This window comes from Oncorhynchus kisutch, linkage group LG6 (genome assembly GCF_002021735.2).
Source record: "Oncorhynchus kisutch isolate 150728-3 linkage group LG6, Okis_V2, whole genome shotgun sequence".
Classification (NCBI taxonomy): domain Eukaryota; kingdom Metazoa; phylum Chordata; class Actinopteri; order Salmoniformes; family Salmonidae; genus Oncorhynchus; species Oncorhynchus kisutch.
Window position 1 is genome coordinate 76002766 of NC_034179.2, and position 23376 is coordinate 76026141.

The window sequence follows — 23376 nt, forward strand, 5'->3', positions numbered from 1 at the left end:
TCCTATTATAAAATGGCTTTTGTGTCTTTAATATTTATTGCCCTGTTGCTGCTTTGAATAATGGTCAACATCTAGTATTTATTTACTCACATGCTTATTAGTGTACAGTATATCTAATCTGAAAGTTTAGTTTTACAATGCTTTCCTTCTGCATGCAGTCTATTTTGTTTACAATGTTACAAACACATATCTGTCCATTTATTCAGGTTATGAATTCTAGAAGTTGCTGTAAACTGCTTTTATAAACTGGTATAGGGCTTCTCTGTTCAATTCAAATGCAGTGTGACTTCAATGCTTTCTTTTAACATTCCTAAATTTAATTCAGACTTTGAAGTATGTCCGTGGGTTGTAGGTCCGTTTCTTTCACCTGAATCCTACTGGCGTTTCATAGAGTGAGCATTGTCAATTGTGGGCTGCTGGGGCATGTGTTTCAAATTCTTGGCCTGGGGTGTAATCACTAGTCCAAAAAGTTAGGAACGTTTTTAAACTAAAACGAGAGTTTCTATTGGACAAATGCAGGGTTGGTCACTCCCGTGTGACACCGTTTAATTAACGTTTTGCATGAGAATCGGCGTAAAATAGCCTCACAAGATTTTACCGAGTTAGCATAAATAATCTAGCTACTCAACTAAGGAATGTCATAAATGCTTTAATGTGTATTTTAGTAGAAGCTATGTGGTCTGGAAGTAGGTGTCATTGGTTGCTTTTTTGGCAGTGTACAGTCTATATTTCAATATTCAAATGCTCTGAGCAGCCCACTGATCACTTGATTGGTTAGCTTGTTTGCTCAAACGATTCTTACAGATCCGCCCAGGAAGTGGCAAACAGGGCGAGAGTGCAGAACGAAAAACATCTTAACAAACGGCAAAAAAAAAGTTGTGAAATTGTGGCTTTCAAGGGTTGTGTGTGTGTGTCAATGATGTCTATAATCTTCCGTTTCTGTTGAAATAGTCAATGGAAAATATATTTGAGCGATAAGATACAGTTCACCGACCCAAGAGGGGTAGAAATGGCGGGGTTTGTTTTAGTTTCTAGCCTTCCTGCTATGCAGACAAGTTTTTAAGCGAACGGATCAGCAGGTAGAAAACTGAAGCAATACTTATTCAACCCCGATCACATTAGTACAAAATTCACTTTTTGGACGAGTAGGCTATTGCAACAATATTTTTTATTTTAAGTGTTTGTTTTTCTCTCAACTGCCTCCTGGGTCCTACTAACATGACGGTACGTTTGCCTTGATGCCACTACTTGAATTACATTTCCATTTTTGGAGTCTATAACTGAACCGTGTTCCAAGACATTGTTGCACGAATGTTTAATTGTTCGCCGCAACCATTAGGCAACATGGAACATTGGTGATTAAAATGGTTACGTTTAAATTCGGGGAGTGGGTGTGTCTATATTCTTGTTTCGTGGCCTTTAATTATTTTCTAGTTTGTTTTCTACACATAACGTTATGTTTTTTTTTGCGTACCTGTGGCTGTAATTTATGCCATTGCCAAGGGCTGCCAGGGCTAATCAAAAATGTATGCGTATTGTATTTGTAAGCGCATTAGGGTTATCCAATTGTTTACAGTTCTAAGTGTCAATTGAATTAGAGCAACATTGAACTCCATGTATTGACTGTTTGCATGTGCAAACGAACACCTCACCCCAGTCGTTTGTTTAGTTAGATCCCTTATTTTATATAATATTTGAAATTGGTCTTTGAGGAATCTATAAATGCATGATTCTATAAACAACCTATAGTTTATTCCTTCAAATGAATAAGCAAGTGTTTAAAGGTATACTTCTGTGTGCGGGTGGGTCATCCTCATCCTGGCACTTTGTAAAACGTCCATTTGCTGAAATAACGTTAACAGCTTGCCTCCGATGTTTCCTCTTGTTGCCAACTATTCGTTTATTGCGTCTAATTTCAAAATGATATTAAAGCATTTATCTAGTCGAAATGCTTTGAGAGACGCATACATACACCAGTATGCTCATAGTTACTTAGAGGACACATTTGATCATAAGTCAACTCATGGGAAGGTGGTTCTAAGTCTACCTCATGCTGTAACCATACATCTGCCTGTTAATGTTATCATTAGTCAACTCATGGGAAGGTGGTTCTAAGTCTACTTCATGCTGTAACCATAGATCTGCCTGTTAATGTTATCATTAGTCAACTCATGGGAAGGTGGTTCTAAGTCTACCTCATGCTGTAACCATACATCTGCCTGTTAATGTTCCTCAGGCCTTGTAATGGTTTGGCTGGAACAAAGCACAGTGGTGTTTACAATGTGACAATTTATGAGTTCCAGTGAGAACAGGCAGTGATGTCAGGTAGAGGGGGAGGGTTGAAGGAGATAAAGACCCAAACTGAGGAATGTAGATGGAAAAAGCTTCCTAATCTTGATCCAGGATCACCACCTCTGTAAAGTACCTCACAGGTTTTCCCCTGGCTACAAACTGAAAGGATTCCTAGAAATAGTTGAGACTGCAGTGGTTAAATGTCAGTAACATATTAGTCTGTAGATTAAATTGCCTTCAAATCTCTCTACATAGTGTTCTGCTCTAGTTCCCCATGTCTCCTATGTTGATTGTTACTGTTACCTTAGCAATCATTTTTATTTCTGTCTTCTCTCTCATCACTCAAAGGTGTGCTTTTTTTTGTTTCCTGTTGTCTTTAACACTTCTAAAAACCCTCTCAACTTCCATGTCCTCACACATTTGAATGTACACGCAGGTGTTTGCCATGGTGCACTAACTGCATGAAACGCCTGCCCTTGTTTAACTTCTACATGGAAAAATGTTGGTCTTTGTTTATGAACATCCTACGCTGGCATCCTTTGTTCTACTTTTGTGTTCGTCTCACTTCTTCAAAACGGTTCCGTTAACCTGACACTTTGTCTTTTCTTGTAGCCCGACCTCCTTAACTTCAAGAAGGGATGGATGTCAAAACTGGATGAGAATGGAGAGGTGAAGTCATGTTTTTCTTCATTTCTTATGACTTTCTTTCTTGTCTTATTTAGTCAGAAGTCATGTATCACTTGTTTATCTGTTTTCTTCTTTCTTTCTAGCTCTCTTCCCTTCTGCTTTCTTGTTTGATTCCTCTCCTCCTTTCTCTCGCCTTCTTTCCTTATCTCCTAATGAGAAAGCTTGTGCGTAAGGCGATAGCTGCAGACTATCCATGTGTTATCCCAGTAATAGCTTGGTGTGCCCAGGCAGGCACAACCGGTATGTTCTAGCAGGATAAGACTGAGTATGAAACGTCCTCATATGAGCTTGTGGCTCATTGTATCATCTGTGTGCTAGGTTTGTATGTTATGTGTTTGAACTCATTTTGAATTCACAATACAAACACTTAGATGACCCATACATCACTTTAAGCACTCTTATTATACTTGTCATAATGTCTTAAACACTGTGTACTCCATAGGTTTCATTGGTCCATGTTAACTTGATTTGAAAGATGTCTTGCTGTGAACTGTCACTTAGCTGCTTGTGTGCATTAATGCATCAGATTGGTCGAATAGTGCTGGTTTAACTGGTGGCATGTGTGTGTCTGCAGTGGAAGAAGCACTGGTTTGTGTTGACCGATGCTGGTCTGAGGTACTACAGAGACTCTGGGGCGGAGGAGGTATGTTTTCAAATGCTTCAAAGTTATTGACTATTGCAATAATTGTCTTAGGGGATACATTGTGAGTTATTGATATGTGTCTGTAGTCTTACTTGTTTGTTCCTAACTGTGTCTTACAGAAGGATGATCTGGACGGGGAGGTTGACCTGAAGTCTTGTGTAAAAGTGTCTGAGTTTGATGTAGAGAAGAACTATGGATTTCAAATACAGGTGAGTGTTTTTCACTGTTCCAATAATTTTCTATGATATGTGAGGATGAGTGACAGGTATTTGAATGATTTCTTTCCCTCACCACACCCGTTCCATTTCTTACTCTACTCTTCTCTCCTGACTGTCGGTCAGACGAGGGAGGCAGTTGTCACACTGTCAGCTATGACTGCAGGGATCAGGAGGAACTGGATTGAGGTTCTGAGGAAGAGTGTTCGGCCCAGCAGCTCTCCAGACCTTACACAGTGAGTTCCTCCTCCCTCTGTGTCCCAGCTGGCAAATACAAAAGTCACATAAGGAGGCCTATTGTTTTCTTATACTGGTGTACAGGTGGGCTACTAAGTCCATGGGCAGTTGTGGATTACTTCAAGTCTCAATCATGTGTAATGTTATGTTGCTTACATAGTGAATCACCAGGGATTTATTTTATGTAGTGACCATGTAGTGACCATATTACCACCACACCGTGAGTCGTGACCGCAGTAAAATTCCACGTGACCGTTGAGTCGTGGTAATCTCCTCTTGTGCACTTGGGACGTGCTTTGGTAGTACCCAACTTGCTAACAACCATCAGGTCCTATTGGCCTGGTGCTCAGGGCTCTATTGTCCCTCTTACCACTCTGACAGCAATGCAAATGCAATTAAAAATCACATCCAACAGTCTCATGCTTTTAAAACTCACCTTGCTGTGATGATCAATTTGAAGAAAGAAGTTCAACAGCAGGTTGAAACTGAGAGTGAAACATGGTCGTTGTGGATGTTGGTTCAAAGCCTAACACAAGGAAATGGACAGTGCTTTCTAAGATTCATTCACAACACCCATACTCATATTTGAGCTTATGCGTAGGCCTATATGAGCCCAAGCCGGAACAAAAACCCTGAATTAAAATTGATTGAGCTGTTATACAATACATAGCCTACTGCATATTACACATGGCAGAAAAACATTTTTTAAAATAATTTAAGATGTATTTGGTACGTAATTTGTCTAGCCTACAGTATACTCACTTGATGAGAGAACTGTTGTGCAGCCTGAGGCAAGAAGCAGACTGCAAACTGTTTTTGCTACTTTCTCAAATCCTCAATAGCCTATAGTCTCATCATGCAGTCCATATATGTTTTGATTTCTAAGGCATTGTAAGTTTTGTATCATTCACAACTAAAGTTGCCAAATAACTTTAAATCTAGCGTATAGGACCTGTTTTAAAATTATCGCTTTTAAGCTCATATGCGCCGAATGGGGGAAAAATATACTTTCTATTTTATTCAGCTAAATTAAATTCTATTCTTCTTACTATAAAATCATGTAATATAAAATGATGGCACTGGACTTACCTTGTCAGTTAAATAAACAAGTATATAGCATGGAGCATAGCCAGATAACACAGTAGGCCAACTCATATTCTGTTCTTCTGAAATACATTTTCTTCATATCATGTTTCTTTAGACCTGACTAAAATAAATAATGGATTGTTGTGATGGTGTAAGTTAAATTGATTTATTACTTTATTTTTATGTAGATGTTCCAAAGGTCTGCATCAGTGGCTGGTATGCATGGAGGCCTGGAGATGCTAAATGTGTTTGTTAATTAACGGTCAATTACCGTGAGACAGGCAGTCTTTTGCATGACAATAACTGGCTGACAAAATGTAATGACGGCCACAGCCCTATTATACTGTCACTTTATCAATCTGCGCTCGCTCTCTCTGTCTGACTGTCTCTCCCTGTCCTTCCTCTCCAGACTGCCTGACAGCAGTAGTGACAAGGAGAACTCTCGCTCCCTGGCCTCCTCTCGTCGACCACCTTCTCGCCACGGTGATGCTGGATCAGAATTCACCACCTCCACTGTACGCCGATTTGACTGTGTCGAGCTGTCACCAGTGCCTGTCCCCTCCAGCCCTCTGCCAGCCACTCAGAGAGAGGCAGGGGAGGGGCAGGGCAGGGAGCACGCCCAATGGCAGGAGGAGAGGAGCAGAGATGTGACCAGTAGCACATGGGAGCAGGTGCTGTCGAGGAAAGGGCCGGGTGTAGGCTCAGACCCCAGGATAAGAGCAGAGGAGGAAATTGAGAGAAAGTGGGTAGAGTTTGAGCGGCTGCCACTAAAGGAGATGAGGTCACTACTGCCAATGGGCTCACGGTCCAGCCATCCAGCCAATGAGGCGCTGCAGAGGGAGGTAGTGCGTGGAGATGTTTTTCAATTTGCAAACACAATAAATAAATGCAAATTTACTCTTCATCTAGATGATTCATCTACATATGAAGTGGAACTCTTTAACACTAGGCTTGCTCTATTATGCATGCAGGATGGTAATCAGGCCCTCTGCAGTAATACTGACCCTGTCATTCTTCAAAATACCAAGGAGGAGGGTATAATAGGGGCTTAGTTAGCAATACCGGTTTGCCCGGAAAAATACATTAAGACATTTCCCTGGTTCTAGAACTGTGAGTTTATCAGATGTCAATAGTGGAAACACTGCTGAAAGTCTCATTCCATCTTTGAGTGATGTGTCCTATGATAACATTTTATAGTGTGCAGTTGACTACTGTGTCTTCACAGGGGTAGTTTTAGGACTTGTGCAGATCATACAATCATATCATATGGTTGCTGGAATCTGATCCAGATGAATGTATTCCTTGCACTGTCCCTTTGTCTATGATCCATACAGTCCCTAACATTGCCTTTGAGATGCATGATGTGTGGGATTGATATGACTACATGGAATATGGCATTCAAATCCCCCTTCACTACTCGCATGTCAGTTCGGTTCAACCCAGTAATTACATACCCCGCCGCCTCCATCTTTTTCAGTGAGCTTTACCGCCTCTCTACCTTTGTGACACTCAGGTGGCGTCTCTGAGGCAGCAGCTGGAGCGTTTGCAGGGAGGAGGGTGGGGTGGGGGGAGGATGGGGGGAGGTAGCTGTGGTCGGGAGGCAACGTGCGGCCGCAGCCTTCAGGCCATGGAGCGGGCCCACAAACGGGCCCTGGAGGAGCTGCAGAAGCAGCATGCCCGCGAGACCCGAGAGCTGGAGAGGGACAGGGACCGGGTGCTGAGGGAGGAGACCCAGGACACAGCACAAGGTCAGAGGTCACAGGGTCATGGGGTCAGGGGTCAAAATTGTACATAGATGTCATTAGTTCCCCAGTTCAAGGACTGGAATGGAACAGTCAACACCACAGCAATTCATGGGGTAATACAATTTTTGATTTTAGATCCATAAACATCACATTCTCCCTTTTCTCTCTGTGGTTTAGTTATGGAGACACTGAAGAAGGCCCACAGGGAAGAGCTGGAGAGAGAGGTGGAGAAGGCAAAGAGGCTTGGTGGAGGGAGTGCCAACACACAGACTATACGCTCACAGCAGCAGTGAGTGCTCAAAACGCAACTCGTTCCTTACACACACCGTTACATACATAGTACCCCCTTTCTTTGTATCATCAATTTAGGCGTGGGTGGTATACCGTTATTTGACTATTCCGTTATTTGGCTATATACCAGTGTTGATGCACGGACCGGTTTGAGTTTTTACTTCTTCTATAATGGTATTTGAATATTTGGTTTGTTAAATGTGATGAGCAACTCCAACGTGTAATGTCAGTTTTTGTAGTTTACTCAGTTTGCTACTTCAGTCGTCTCACTCCTCCTGCTTCATGCCGCTTTCCATATGAAGCCCTGCTCCCTGCCACTCAAGAAGAGAGCAATTGCTTAACCATGGAGTCACAAGCACTTTCTTGCTGTTCACTCTGCAGTCTGCATGGTCAGATGGATGCAAGAAAATGTTGGCGACGATGTTGCTTTCCAAAAAACAACAACGAATTTGCGTAATCTCACAAGGATCTATACTGGACCTTGTGCAAACTGGAAAACGCATATCCCAAGTCCGCATTTATTATAGCTGGGGACTTTAATAAAGCAAATCTGAAGAAAATGCCACAAGCTCTATCAACACATCGGCTGCAGTACTCGCACTTTAAAAACTCTCAACCATTGTTACTCTCCCTTCTGGTAGGGCAACAAGCCCTCCCCCGACATCCCTTCGGTAAATCAGATCACGATTCAATTTTGCTACTCCCTATAGGCAGAAACTCAAACAGGAAGTACCCGTGCTAAGGTCTATTCACTGCTGATCTGACCAATCGGAATCCTTGCTTAAAGACTGTTATGATCACGCGATCTGGGACATGTTCCGGGTTGCCATTGAGAAGGACATTGACAAAAGGCACCTGAAGGACTCAGACCATGAGAAACAATATTCTCTGGTCTGATCAAACCAAGCTTCAACTCTTTGGCATGATTGCCAAGCGTCACATCTGGAGGAAACCTGGTACCATCCCAAAAATGTCTAAACTGTTTTTCTTTGCTGTTATGGGCTAATTGTGTAGATTGATGAGGGGAATTTGCTGCAATGTAACAAAATGTGAAAAGAGTTGTCTGAATACTTTCCAAATGCACTGTATATACTCTGGACTTTCTCACCCTAATATTTCTTACTTTTTAGATTTGTGTGTATTGTTAGATATTACTGCACTGTTGGAACTAGGAACACAAACATTTTACAGGTTATTGAATTTAGCTCTGCCTGAAGTATCCCCTCCTGTGCATTTTACCATTAAGCCTATGGTCAAGGATGGACAAAATACAATCACAAAATACAGATGCAAAATACCATAAAGGTCAATATATCAAAATAAACTACAAAATACCATTTATTTGTATGTCATTAAAATACATGTGCTTTAAAATACAAAAATGAATTTGCAATTAGCCGACCCGAACAGCAGCAACGTTCTCAGTAAGGGTTACCATGCCTGTGATGCTAGTTGAGCAAGTCAATCTGAAAAAGAGTGTCCGCTAAATGACCAAAATATAAAAGTGAAAATGAACATACCAAAATAAACTGCAAAGCACACTGGGCATTATTATTGGCCTTGTTTCAGGGTGGAGCTCAATAGAATAATACTCAACATGCTTTGCAATTGTTCATTTTTTTATATACATTTCTATTTAGTTCATTTAGCAGATGCTCTGATCATGCTATAGTCAAATAACATTTGGTCACATTCGCTGAATACAACCTGTGTAGACCTTACCGTGAAATGCTTACTTACAAGCCCTTAACCAACAATGCAGAAAATATTTACTAAATAAACTGAAGTAAAAGATTAAATAAAAAGGTAACACACTAAAATAACCATAACAAGGATATATACCGAGTCAATGTGCGGGGGTACAGGTTAGTCGAGGTAATTTGTACAATTACAGTGCCTTCGGAAAGTATTCAGAACCCTTGACTTCTTCCACCCCTCATAATAACACAGCGAAAACAGTTTTTTTTTTGGAAATGTTTGCCCAGTATACCCCCCACAATTTATTATTATTTTTTTTATTTTTTTTAACAATCGTATTCAGACCCTTTGGTTTGAGACTTGAAATTAAGCTCAGGTGCATCCTCTTTCAATTGATCACCCTTGAGATGTACAGGCTTTCTTTTCATTCTGTCATTTAGGTTAGTAAATTTAAGGTACAAACCTAAATCCATGAACATGGTCACCCTCGTAGATATTATCCTGACCAACTTGCTCTCCAAATACACCTCTGCTGTTTTCAATCAGGATCTCAGCGACACTGCCTCATTGCCTGCATCCGCAATGGGTCTGCGGTCAAACGACCACCCCTCATCACTGTCAAACACTCCCTAAAACACTTCTGCAAGCAGGCCTTTCTAATTGACCTGGCCCGGGTATCCTGGAAGGATAGTGACCTCATCCCGTCAGTAGAGGATGCCTGGTCATTCTTTTAAAGTAATTTCCTCACCACCTTTAAGCATGCTCCTTTCAAAAAATGGAGAACTAAGAAAAGATATAGTCCTTGGTTCACTCCAGACCTGACTGCCCTCGACCAGCACAAACACTGTGGCATACTGCACAAGCATCGAATAGTCCCTGTGAAATGCAACTTTTCAGGGAAGTCAGGAACCAATACACAGTCAGTTAGGAAAGCAAAGGCTAGCTTTTTCAAATAAATTTTCACCCTGTAGCTCTAACTCAAAAGTTTTGGGACACTCCACACTGAGGATAGGAAACACTGTCACTACCGATAAACCCACTATAATCGAGAATTTCAGTAAGCAGTTCTCTACGGCTGGCGATGCTTTCCTCCTGGCTACCCCAACCCCGGGCCAACCGCAGCTACTTGCCCAAGACTCCCCAGCTTCTCCTTCACCCAAATCCAGATAGCAGATGTTCTGAAAGAGCTGCAAAACCTGGACCCAAACAAATCAGCTGGGCTAGACAATCTGGACCCTCTTTCTAAAATTATCTGCCGCCGTTGTTGCAACCCCTATTACTAGTCTGTTCAACCTCTCTTTCGTATCGTCCGAGATCCCTAAAGATTGGAAAGCTGCCGCTGTCATCCACCTCTTCAAAGGGGGTGACACTCTAGACCCAAACTGTTACAAACCTATATCCATCCTGCCCTACCTTTCTAAAGTCTCCGAAAGCCAAGTTAACAGATCACTGACCATTTCAAATTCTAACGTACCTTCTCCGCTGTGCAATCCGGTTTCCGAGCAGGTCACGGATGCACCTCAGCCACGCTCAAGGTACTAAACGATATCATAACCGTCATCGATAAGAGACAGTACTGTGCAGCCGTCTTCATCGACCTAGCCAATGCTTTCGACTGTCAACCACCGTATTCTTATCGGCAGACTCTACTGCCTTGGTTCCTCAAATGACTGCCTCGTCTGATTTACCAACTACTTCTCAAATAGAGTTCAGTGTGTCAAATCAGAGGGCCTGTTGTCCGGGCCTCTGGCAGTCTCTATGGGGGTACCACAGGGTTCAATTCTCAGGCTGACACTTTTCTCTGTATATATCAACGATGTCGCTCTTGCTGCGGGTGATTCCTTGATCCACCTCTACGCACACAACACCATTCTGTATACATCTGGCCCTTCTTTGGACTCTGTGTTAACAAACCTCCAAATCAGCTTCAATGCCATACAACACTCCTTCCGTGTCCTCCAACTGCTCTTAAACGCTAGTAAAACTAAATGCATGCTTTTCAACCGATCGCTGCCCGACTAGCATCAGAATATGTGGACAACTACAAATACCTAGCTGTCTGGCTAGACAGTAAACTCTCCTTCCGGACTCATATTAAGCATCTCCAATCCAAAATTAAATCTAGAATTGGCTTACTATTTTGCAAACAAAGCCTCCATCACTCACGCTGCCAAACACCCCCGTAAAACTGACTATCCTTCCGATCCTCGAGTTCTGTGATGTCATTTACAAAATAGCCTCCAACACTACTCAGACTGCATCCAGTTTGATATCACAGTGCCATCCGTTTTGTCACCAAAGCCCCATATACCACCCACCACTACGACCTTTATGCTCTCGTCGGCTGGCCCTCGCTACATATTCATTGCCAGTCTCACTGGCTCCAGGTCATCTATAAGTCCTTGCTAGGTAAAGCTCCACCTTATCTCAGCTCACTAGTCACCATAGCACCCACCCGTAGCACGCGCTCTAGCAGGTTTTTCTCACTGGTCATCCCTAAAGCCAACACCTCCTTTGGCCGCCTTTCCCTTACAGTTCTCTGCTGCCAATGACTGGAACGAACTGGAACTTCGCTGAAGTTGGAGACTTCTATCTCCCTCACTAACTTTAAGCATCAGCTATCTGAGCAGCTTACCGATCGCTGCAGCTGTAAATAGCCCACCCAACTACTTACCTCATCCCCATATTGTTTTTATTTACCTTTTTTGCTCTTTTGCACACCAATATTTCTACTTGCACATCTATCACTCCAGTGTTAATTTGCTAAATTGTAATTACTTTGCTACTATGGCAGATTTATTTCCTTACCTCCTTGCGCCATTTGCACACTGTATATAGATTTTTCTATTATGTTATTGACTGTGCTTTAGCTTATCCCACGTAACAGTTTTTTTTTGTTGCACTGCTTTGCTTTATCTTGGCCAGGTCGCAGTTGTAAATGAGAAATTGTTCTCAACTGGCCTACCTGGTGAAAAAAAAAAAATATATATATATATATATAATTTTTAAGTATTGTGGAGTAGCTACAATGTTGATTGATCCTCAGTTTTCTCCCATCACAGCCATTAAACTCTTTTTAAAGTCACCATTGGCCTCATGGTGAATTCCCTGAGAGGTTTCCTTCCTCTCTGGCAACTGAGTTAGGAAGGATGCCTGTATTTTTTTTATAGTGACTGGGTGTATTGATACACCATCCAAATTGTAATTCATAACTGCACCATGCTCAAAGGGATATTCAACCTCTGCTTTTTAAATGTTTTTTTTTTTTTACCCATCTACCGATATCTGCCCTTTTACGAGGCATTGGAAAACCTCCCTGGTCTTTTGTTGAATCTGTTAGAAATTCATTGCTCGATTGAGGGACCTTTACAGATAATGGTATGTGATGAGGTAGTCATTCAAAAACCATGTTAAACACTGAGTCATTTCAGCTTTAAATGTTTTATTAATTTGTTAAATTCTAAAAACATAATTCTACTTTGACATTATGGGGTATTGTGTGAAAGTCAGTGACATAATTTAATCTACAGTGGGGCAAAAAAGTATTTAGTCAGCCACCAATTGTGCAAATTCTCCCACTTAAAAAGATGAGAGAGGCCTGTAATTTTCATAGGATTTTTTATGAATTTATTTGCAAATTATGGTGGAAAATAAGTATTTGGTCAATAACAAAAGTTTCTCAATAATTTGTTATATACCCTTTGTTGGCAATGACAGAGATCAAATGTTTTCTGTAAGTCTTCACAAGGTTTTCACACACTGGTTGCTGGTATTTTGGCCCATTCCTCCATGCAGATCTCCTCTAGAGCAGTGATGTTTTGGGGCTGTTGCTGGGCAACATGGACTTTCAACTCCCCCCAAAGATTTTCTATGGTGTTGAGATCTGGAGACTGGCTAGGCCACTCCAGGACCTTGAAATGCTTCTTAAGAAGCCACTCCTTCGTTGCCCGGGCGGTGTGTTTGGGATCTTTACATCTTCAATGCCCTTGCTGATGGGAGGTTTTCACTCAAAATCTCACGATACATGGCCCCATTCATTCTTTCCTTTACACGGATCAGTCGTCCTGGTCCCTTTGCAGAAAAACAGCCCCAAAGCATGATGTTTCCACCCCATGCTTCACAGTAGGTATGGTGTTCTTTGGATGCAACTCAGCATTCTTTGTCCTCCAAACACAACGAGTTGAGTTTTTACCAAAAAGTTATATTTTGTGTTACTGATGGTAGGCTTTGTTAATTTGGTCCCAGCTCTCTGCAGGTCATTCACTAGGTCTCCCCGTGTGGTTCTGGGATTTTTGCTCACTGTTCTTGTGATCATTTTGACTCCACGGGGTGAGATCTTGCGTGGAGCCCCAGATCGAGGGAGATTATCAGTGGTCTTGTATGTCTTCCATTTCCTAATAATTGCTCCCACAGTTGATTTCTTCAAACCAAGCTGCTTACCTATTGCAGATTCAGTCTTCCCAGCCTGGTGCAGGTCTACAATTTTGTTTCTGGTGTCCTTTGACAGCTCTTTGGTCTTGGCCATAGTGGAGTTTGGAGTGTGACTGTTTGAGGTTGTGGACAGGTGTCTTTTATACTGATAACAAGTTCAAACAGGTGCCATTAATACAGGTAACGAGTGGAGGACAGAGGAGCCTCTTAAAGAAGTTACAGATCTGTGAGAGCCAGAAATCTTGCTTGTTTGTAGGTGACCAAATACTTATTTTCCACCATAATTTGCAAATAAATTCATTTAAAAAATCTTACAATGTGATTTTCTGGATTTCTTTTTCTCATTTTGTCTGTCATAGTTGAAGTGTAACTATGATAAATTACAGGCCTCATCTTTTTAAGTGGGAGAACTTGCACAATTGGTGGCTGACTAAATACTTTTTTGCCCCACTGTATTTCAAATTCCAGCTGTAATGATGTGTTAATGAAAATTACTTTTACGTGTGTCAATTATGATTTTCATTTAGCATTTGTGGTTAATGGGTGTAGGCAGAGGTTTCCATCAAAACCATTGTTGTACCAAAATCTCTTGATTAAAACAGAATTACTCATAACGAAGCACACCCACCCTCACCACCATTTTCACGGTTCGTTTTTTTTGAAAAACCGTGTTGGTCTGCCATTTTAACACAACATGGCTGCTTCTGTTTTGACTGTGCACAGCCAGTGCAGTGTCAAGTTTTCTACAGAATACCAGTAGTGTCTCCAGTTAATAAATATATATATATATATATATATAAAAAAAAAAAGCTTATCTCCCCCCTTTTTTTCCCTCCCCAATTTCGTGGTATCAAATTGGTGGTAGTAAGGCTTGTCTCAACGCTGCAACTCCCTTACGGACTCGGAGAGGCGAAGGTCGAGAGCCATGCATGCTCCGAAACCCAACCCATCCTAGCCGCACTGCTTCTTGACACAATGCACATCCAACCCGGAAGCCAGCCGCACCACTGTGCTGGAGGAAACACCGTACACCTGGCGACCTGGTCAGCGTGCACTGCGCCCGGCCCACCACAGGAGTCGCTAGTGCGCGATAAGACAAGGATATCCCTGCCGGCCAAACCCTCCCTAACCTGGACTACGCTAGGCCAATTGTGCGTCGCCCCATGGACCTCCCGGTCGCGACCGGCTGCGACAGAGCCTGGGCTCAATCCCAGAATCTCTGGTGGCACAGCTAGCGATGCAGTGCCTTCCACCTGGGAGGCCCCAGTTTTGCTTTTAATCTCAGGCATAATATATAGTTTATATCCTCTCTTGTCCCCTCAGGTTAGAGACCCAGGCCCTGCAGAGGGAGCTGTCCGGCCTGTCTGAGAGGTACTCCCAGAAGTGTCTGGAGCTGAACAGGGCTGAGCAGAGCAACGGGGAGAGGGATAAAGACATCACTCACAAGGAGGGCGAGCTGGAGCAGCTGAGGAAAGAGAACCAGGTGAGCCAGGAGTCTGGAGGTCAGCTGGTCCTCTGCATTTAGCCTACTCTACCCTAACACTTTTGTTAATGACAAGCAATGCCTATCTATGACACATTCAGCGGTTTGTCAGTATGCTCAATAATACTATCAATGTTTTCACATTTCAGGACCTACAGGCCCGTTTGACAGAGGAGATCAGCCGCATGCGCTCCATCGTCACGGGCCAGGGGTCGGAGGGCGTTTCCCACGACAACCAGGACAGGCTGTCCTGTGAGCTGGAGGTAAGTTGTAGAGCCCCTCAACCATAACAAGCCTCTCTACCTACAACAATGACATAGGGGGCACTTGTCTCATGTTTGAATAGAAAGGGAAGGGTTTATGAAAGGCAGCGTGCAGTTGGTTATTATGTAGGGAAATGCCTTGAAGAATGTGTGTGGTGTGAATTTTCATTGACTGCACACTGAAACACACTGCCCCCTGTTGGATGCTGTGCCCCATGGAGACACCAAAGGTGTTTTCAACACAAGTGAATTTGTTAAAGGGTGGCTGCACTTCCTGATTTGGTCTCGTTTTTTAATTTGGTTCATTTAAGAAATGCTAGCGGCCATGACTGAATTCAACCAAGAGGTGGTTTGATGTGTGTGTGTGTTCGCAGGTGGGAAGAGTTATTTTGCCATTTAGCTTCAGTTGGCTATTGTGCGACCGTGGCAAAATTGGTTTGACTTTGGATAGCCTACCTCCGGGGCTAGATTAATTTCTACAATTTATATTTGGAGGTTAAGTTATTGAAATTTGGAGCTATTGGACTTATTTTTCCATGTACATTGTGTAATTTACCGATGGTCCCTAACTAGTCAACCCAAAGTTACCACAGGCATTACGATCGGGTTGCGTGCAGCTGTACTGCGAATTGATGAATACTTGCGTGTTGCCAGATGTGGGCAGGATTGAAACAAACCCAACCTTCATTTACGCTGTGTTGCGGTCACGACGACAAGTCTCACAAAACTCTGTTTTGGACGAGGCTGACATTATGACCAAAATTATCCTATTTACACTTTGTAGTCAATTATGACATTTAGAATACATGTTTCTTCTAATGATACGTTTTGAGGGACAGTTGCTCTTTGTCTGCTCAGTGTCTTAGATGTTGGGTTGATCACTCTTGTTAGCTTGTAATAATATTATTTTGTTTTGTCACAGGTTCTTCTCAGGGTGAAGGAGAATGAGGTGCAGTACTTGCACAAGGAGATCAGCTGTCTGAGGAACGAACTTCAGTTCCTGAACACGGTACTGGTTCACTGTGCATTTGTGTGCAGGCATAAAGGTCTAATGTTTTAATCTGTAGACGGGTTGGCTGACAACGTCACAAATGATGTGTGTCTATTGATATGGCCAGGAGGCATGCATTAGAATTCTGAACGGTCAGATGACTAGGGGCATGTCCATGTAAAAGGATCCATAAGCACCAACTTGAAGTTCATAGGAGCATATCAAATTGGGTGTCAAAAGAAAGATAAGAATCTATATTTTTGGGAAATGAAGGCATAAACCAGTTTTTTTTTTTTAAACATTCATGACAGGCCTGATGGAAAAATAATTTTTTGCTAAACTTTCCAAATGTCGACGTAAAATACACTAGAGAAGGTGGCGTCTTTTTGTGTCTAAAATGATGTGGGAAATGTCAGTGGAAAAGCTTTTATGCGCAAATATTGCTATAATAACCATCTTATGGAAGTAAACCTGGAGTCATGTGATGTTGTGTGGTCTTCCTACTACGACTCATCAGGAAAGCATGCTGTTTAGTAGATTACAGATTAAATAAATTATGAACTTCAAAGGGTGGTGAAAATGCAAGGTGTTGTGGTTTCCAATATTGGGGATCTTGTTCTGGTGACATGATCATCAATGCTTGGCTGTTGTTTGACAAATAGAAATTCTCACTCTTGTCCATAATAATCTCACAATTTAGGGTAATCTGCGAGCTATTGGCTAGAGAGCATTTGCCAATACTAGAGTGGGTACATTCGCTATATAACGCAAACTTTTTGTGAGAACCATCAGAGTTGAAAATGTGATGGAAACTCATTTAACTTGTATTTTTTATTCGGTACCGCAAAATATATTTTTATGTGCATTACGTCGTCACGCAGCCTTTTATCCGCAACAAGTCAATTTGATGGAAACACTTCTCTGATGGGAAAATGTGCATACTGTCTTGTTTTTATGCATATTTTTGAATATTCACATGAAAATCTGTTGCCAATTTGATGGGATCCTAGCTATTGATACATTTTCAACCGTTTTCCAACTTAAAAATGTGGCATAAGTGAAGGCTTTGATTTGTGGATAAACGGATGGAAAAGGGGTCTTTTAATACTTTTTCTGGTAGATGTTTTCTAAGCTATTAGAATACATCATCAAAACACAGAATGTTGAAGTAAAGACCCCTGCCAACTACTATCAACACTTTATATTTAATTTCGGAGAAATTGTTTACCTTTAGTAAGTCTAGGAAGTATTGCTTTGTAGTTTCATGACCAAAAACTAAGATCTGTTCTCATTTCTCTCCCTCATGAGCAGGGAAGATAATGAAAGTTCATACAGAGCATTTGAAAAGTATTCCGACCGCTTGACTTTTCCCACATCTTGTTACGTGACAGCCTTATTCTGCACAATTCTTAATCTTCAATATACGCACAATACCCCATAATTGAATGCCGTCATTGTAAATAAGAATTTGTTCTTAACTGACTTGCCCAGTTAAATAACTTTTTTATTATATTTAATTTTTTTGTATTTTTTTTGCAAGTGTTAAACGGATGCATCAACGGATTTACTTCATTTCAGACCCTTTGTCATGAGACTCGAAATTGAGCTCAGGTGCATCGTGTTTCCATTGATCATCCTTGAGACGTTTCTACAACTTGATTTGGAGTCTACCTGTGATAAATTCAATTGATTGGACATGATTTGGAAAGGCATACACCTGTCTATATAAGGTCCCACAGTTGACAGTGCATGTCAGAGCAAAAACCAAGCCATGAGGTCGAAGGAATTGTCCGTAGATCTCCGAGACAGGATTGTGTCGGCACAGATCTGGGTTAGAGTAACAAAATGTCTGCAGCATTGAAGGTCCCCAAGAACACAGTGGCCTCCATCATTCTTATATGGAAGAAGTTTGGAACCACCAGGACTCGTCCTAGAGCTGGCCGCCCGGCCAAACTGAGCAGTCGGGGGAGAAGGACCTTGGTTAGGGAGGTGACCAAGAACCCTGATGGTCACTCTGATAGAGCTCCAGAGTTCCTCTGTGGAGATGGGAGAACCTTCCAGAAGGACAACCATCTCTGCAGCACTCTACCAATTAGGTCTTTATGGTAGAGTGGCCAGACAGAAGTCACTCCTCTGTAAAAGGCACACGACAGCCAGCTTGGAGTTTGCCGAAAGGTATCTAACGGACTCTGACAATGAGAAACAAGATTCTCTGATGAAACCAAGATTGAGCTCTTTGGCTGAACTCCAAGCATCAATTTTGGAGGAAATCGGGCACCTTCCCTACGGTGAAGCATGGTGGTTGCAGCATCATGTTGTGGGGATGTTTTTCAGCGGCAGGGACTGGGAGACTAGTCAGGATCGAGTGAAAGATGAACAGAGCAAAGTACAGAGAGATCCTTGATGAAAAGCTGCTCTAGAGCACTCAGGACCTCAGACTGGGGCAAAGGTTCACCTTCCAACAGGAAACGACCCTAAGCACACAGCCAAGACAATGCAGGAGTGGCTTCGGGACTAGTCTCTGAATGGCTTTGAGTTGCCCGGACTTGAACCCGATAAAACATCTCTGAAGAGACCAGAAAATAGCTGTGCAGCAATGCTCCCCATCCAACCTGAATGAGCTTGAGAGGATCTGCAGAGAAGAATGGGAGGCACTCCCCAAATACAGGTGTGCCAAGCTTGTAGAGTCATACCCAAGAAGACTCAAGGCTGTAATGCTTCAACTAGGGACTGAGTAAAGGGTCTGAATACTTATGGCAATGTGATATTTCATTAAAAAAAAATATATATATATATACACTTGCAAAATAAATCTACAAACCCCTCTCTCTCCAGTTAATGTCACCTCTCCCAGCTCTTACTTACACCTACCCATGAGCCCCCTCTTTCCATTAACTGTAACCAGCATCCTCACCCACTGAGAACTGACCGACACGGGACATTGAAATTTGGTCAGTCTACCCTAGCCTTGATGTTAACGTCCGCAGATAGGTTAAGATTTGGTCCGCCCATTATAGACTTATGTTTCACAAGTTTGGATAGTACAGTGAGTAGAACAGAGTGCAGTGAAATACAATACAGTAGTACAGTACATTTATTTAAAAAGGTTATTTAACTAGACAAGTCAAATTCTTATTTACAATGACGGCTAACACCGGCCAAACCCAGACGACACTGGGTCAATTGTGTGCCACCCTATGGGACTCCCAATCACGGCCAGTTGTTTACAGCCTGAAATTGAACCAAGGTGTCTGTAGTGATGCCTCTAGCACTGAGATGCCTTAGACTGCTGCGCCACTCGGAAGCACTTGTGAAACAATATCCATAATTATGCATTTTTTGTGTAGTATAGATCAGGGACCTATGATGTAATTTCGTTATTGTAATTCAGTTACCAGGTATAAATCCTCTTCACTTACTGTAGTTCAATAACCAAAATAAACTCAAGGTGCTGTGTCATAGCTGACACCGCATTCTTTCTGCAGACATCTTTGAATCTTAATTCGGAGAAGATACTTGAGTTTTTGGAAAACGTGGTCGCATATAAACCTGAGGGAGTTTTTGCCATAATTCCTTTACCAACTTCGCATCTGCACAGTTCTTCCACTAAATGAGTTTATGTACAGTTTTCAGTGGAAATTGTGCGTGGAGTTGTATGGTTGGTTAAACTTTGTTTGACATACAGTTTAAAGTGAGAAGAACCCGGAATAATTCCGTTACCGTGGAATTGGCAACAACAAGCTGCCATGTGGGGAATCACGGGTGGCTCGTTATATCTTATTGATACCATGTTTTGACTGATGTCTATGCTAAAATGGCTCAAATTTGTTAGCTAGCTTGCCAACAACTGTAACAATGTGTTTGAGAGACATTTTGAGACGAGAGTTTACATGTTATCAACAGTCTATTGCAGGGGTAGGCAACCCTGTTCCTGGAGTGCCACAGGTATTGCAGGATTTTGTTCCTGGAGTGCCACAGGTATTGCAGGATTTTGTTCCAACTAGGCACCACACTTGACCAACTGAGCTAATTGATCAGCTCGGTGATTGCCTAAATTCAACACACCTGGTCTTCAGGTCAGTTCAATCAAAAACAGTGTTGCCAACCCCTTCTGTTTTGTCCCATAGCTGCACACATGTTGGTTTTGTTTTTAAACAATGTGTAGGTGGAGACTACTTTAATGCTTCACACAAACTGGAATGTTAATCTACAAGTTGGCAAAGCTGTCTTGTGTGGTTGATGGTTCCAAGTCAATCACAAGAGGAAAGCAACAAGTCCTCATGCTATTCTGTCCATCCCAACATTGTATTTCTGCCCAGAGTGGAAGAGGTATACTTTGTCCATCTGATAAACCTCTGTCTGTGTGCCCTTACCCCTATAGGAGAAGCAGTCGGCCTGTGAGCGGTATAAAGAGGTGCACGGGGAGCTGGGTGGTATGAAGAGCAGGAGTGAGCGGGAGATCCAGAGCCTTAGGGAGCACCTGAGATTGGCCATGGTTGCCCTGCAGGAGGGCCAGAAACTAGGCAACAGCCTGGGACACTGAGAGACCGCCACAAGGGCTCTAGCTCAGAGACACAGAGAGGTATAGACGTAGCTCAATATTAAGAGCTACATAGTCATGCTCACACAGCTTTTAAATAGTTGATTACATCGATCTTCTATGATGAAACTGTGGTAGCCTATTAATATATTTATTTGTTTTTCTAGTTGTGTGGGCACAATGGTGACTGAAGTAGGAGAGGAGCAGAAGTCTTCGCACCAGAAGATGCCGGCTCGAGGGACCACGATAGTGCCTTAGCTTTCAATCATTCAGCCAATGAGTGGCATAAACTAGTATCAGCTGATCGGTCATATTACACTGGGTCGCGCAAATTTTAATCTGCACTTTTTAAACTTTTTCTATTGTTGATGTGCGAGAGTGAGTGAATGAAAATATTGGTCTGAGAAACTGGATTATTTGTGTAAAGACTGTTGCTGTGATGTATTTGTGACCTGAAACAGCACCTTTCTCTGCATACCTACCTACATGTAGACCTACTATTTACATGTTGACAGTAGCCAACATATAAACAGTTGGTCAACATGTTGGCTACTGTCAAAAGCTGAATAAGGAAGCAGGATATAATTCTCGCCAAAAACCAAACTATTTTCATTTCAGAGCATGGATTTGAACATACTAATGAGTCATTCCATGCCATTTCAGCAAGCCATGACACCCACCATCTCAGATTGTTCTGAAATAGTTTCTGTAGTTGGCAATGGGTAAGATTGACATTCCTGAAACATTTTGTTGAAACTTAATTTGATCTCTGAGAAAGGTAAGGGATTGCACCCAAATTGGCCATTTTTTTATTTATAGGATTCAGATAATATTCAATATAGTATCCAACATCCGATTGGGACCAAACATCTTCCTACTAATGAGTAAGACATGAGGAATCTCATAACATTGTCAAAACCCACCACACCCTATGTCTGTTTTAACAAGTAGTATAAAGCTGCGGCTTGGAGTACTTCTCCATACTATGTAATGTATTCCCTATGAATCTGGTGAATTTTTTTTTTTTTTTTTTTTCTCTCCACGTTCAGAGAAATTAATAATTGAAGTCACTTGCATTATTTACCATAAAGTAGTTTGAAAGTACTAGGTTTTGACCATTAGATGCCGTGGTCCTGCTATACTGCCGCACTCTTATATATTTTGCTGGTCTCTTATGTTTATTAAACAGGTCACAACAATCCTTTGCAACTTTGTAAACAAAACCAATAGATTTGGCTCATGAAAATACATTGTGTGGTCATCTGCCAAATTTCAAGCCAGTCCTCTATGGAAGCAATTCAGTTTGTCATTTTATGCTTAATGTGTCCAGCAAACGGACGCCCTGTGTGCGGTTTATTCCCTTTAAAAAAAGGTCTGGATTAGTTCCTGTTTGACCGTTCCCGGTGAACAAGACAACCATTTACTCTATAGCAGTTCTAATGGTTTCAATGTTATGGTCTTCGGTGATATAAGTCCCAAACATAAAATGTATTGTGTTTTGTAATGGTATTGGGTTGGAATTAACGCTAAATGTCACTAATCGCAATGCTGTTCCCTAATTATTTTTATTTTTATTGAAAAACATGACTGCCATGCAATGTATTTTATTAGGGTTGTCACATTTTAGTCCCTAGACCATTTCTCCATCAAAGTTTTGGACATGTAGAAAAAGTGTTCATATGAGAATTGCACCATAGGGATAGCCCTTTCAGAAAGCTGCCACTTGTTGGAATATTCAAGCAACTTGTTGAACATAACTGAAACTATACTGTTTGTTGGGGTAGTATTGGCATTTGTTGGGGTCTTACTCATTGGTAGGAAGAAGTTAATTCCAATTTGGGCGCAATCAATAAGATCATGAGATTAAATTATATTTAAACTAAATGTTTCTGGAATGCTAATCGTATCTCTGACTAACTACAGAAACAATTTGAGACGGTGGCGTATCCAGCCTTTTTGTGCTTTTTGAGGTGGAACGACCTTCATGTTGTACGTGAACAATGGTTGCTCTCGGTGATTGTTGTCATTGTACGCATTTTACTTCGCAAACCTATTTGTCGCTTTATTCCGTGTAATATCATCTTACAATGTGGGTCTCTATTGTGAACAATAACTATTTACATTTGGGATTGACACAGAGAAAGTGGTTTGGAACTGTAAAATCCTGGGAAGCCAAATTGGAAATCGCACTCATTCCTCCAGTGTGTAGATACAAGTCATCTGAATGTGCTTTTTGTTTTATATAGTGCCTTCTGTGACTGGATAAGTGCTTGTAGAAGTTCGATGAAATGTTGTCGTCTCGCAAGGATTCTTGATTTTTTTTTTGATGAGGCTAAGAAGATGCATGTTTGCGATCCTTTCCCAACATTGTGTAGGCATGATTGATTGTGCCACAAAAATGTGTAGTGTTGCGTCAATGAGCCAATGTTTTTTTTATCTTCTATTTTTAGAGATGATAAAGTAGACTGTCTTTTGACAATGTTTTTAATATTTAATGTAGGGCATGCGATATCTTTGTAAAGTACCATCATTTTACAAGCAATAAAATGCATGTTAATACAGCCGTGTGAATCATCCATACTCAGCTGATGTACACTAGTCCCAGTTAGGGCTCGTCTAATGGCAGTAGTAAGGTCGGGCACTGATGTTGGGTGGTTAGTCCTGACTCGTAGTCGGTGTTCCAATTTATCCCAAAGGTGTTCGATGGGGTTGAGAAAGTGAGCCCACATGAAGCAGATACATGTCCCCCTCTACACCAGGTGGCAGCACTAATA

At 41.8% G+C, this 23376-nt stretch overlaps 1 protein-coding gene across 3 annotated transcripts; it reads left to right on the forward strand.

The window, feature by feature from the left end:
* Positions 1-762: 762 nt before the first annotated feature.
* On the forward strand, positions 763-23163 carry triobpb (TRIO and F-actin binding protein b). 3 transcript variants are annotated; one of them, XM_020493642.2, is made up of 13 exons: positions 763-1224; positions 2905-2961; positions 3554-3622; positions 3742-3831; positions 3964-4073; positions 5570-6002; positions 6674-6908; positions 7083-7194; positions 14649-14808; positions 14958-15071; positions 15994-16080; positions 20444-20644; positions 20770-23163. In XM_020493642.2, the coding sequence occupies exons 1-12, from the start codon at positions 1219-1221 to the stop codon at positions 20603-20605; spliced, it is 1635 nt and encodes a 544-aa protein (XP_020349231.2). In that variant the 5' UTR covers positions 763-1218; the 3' UTR covers positions 20606-20644; positions 20770-23163. The 3 variants fall into 3 exon arrangements, with proteins under 3 accessions (XP_020349231.2, XP_031683459.1, XP_031683460.1); XM_031827599.1 differs by having other exon boundaries at positions 789-1224; positions 5570-6005; XM_031827600.1 differs by lacking the exons at positions 763-1224; positions 2905-2961 and adding an exon at positions 3000-3297 and having other exon boundaries at positions 5570-6005.
* The last annotated feature ends 213 nt before the right edge of the window (positions 23164-23376 follow it).

What these genes read in the sequence shown, in the direction of transcription:
- triobpb (XM_031827599.1), top strand. An exon ending in AACTGGATGAGAATGGAGAG is followed by an intron (nt 2,962 to 3,553) that starts GTGAAGTCATGT and finishes GTGTGTCTGCAG; the next exon opens with TGGAAGAAGCACTGGTTTGT. An exon ending in AGCTGAGGAAAGAGAACCAG is followed by an intron (nt 14,809 to 14,957) that starts GTGAGCCAGGAG and finishes TTCACATTTCAG; the next exon opens with GACCTACAGGCCCGTTTGAC.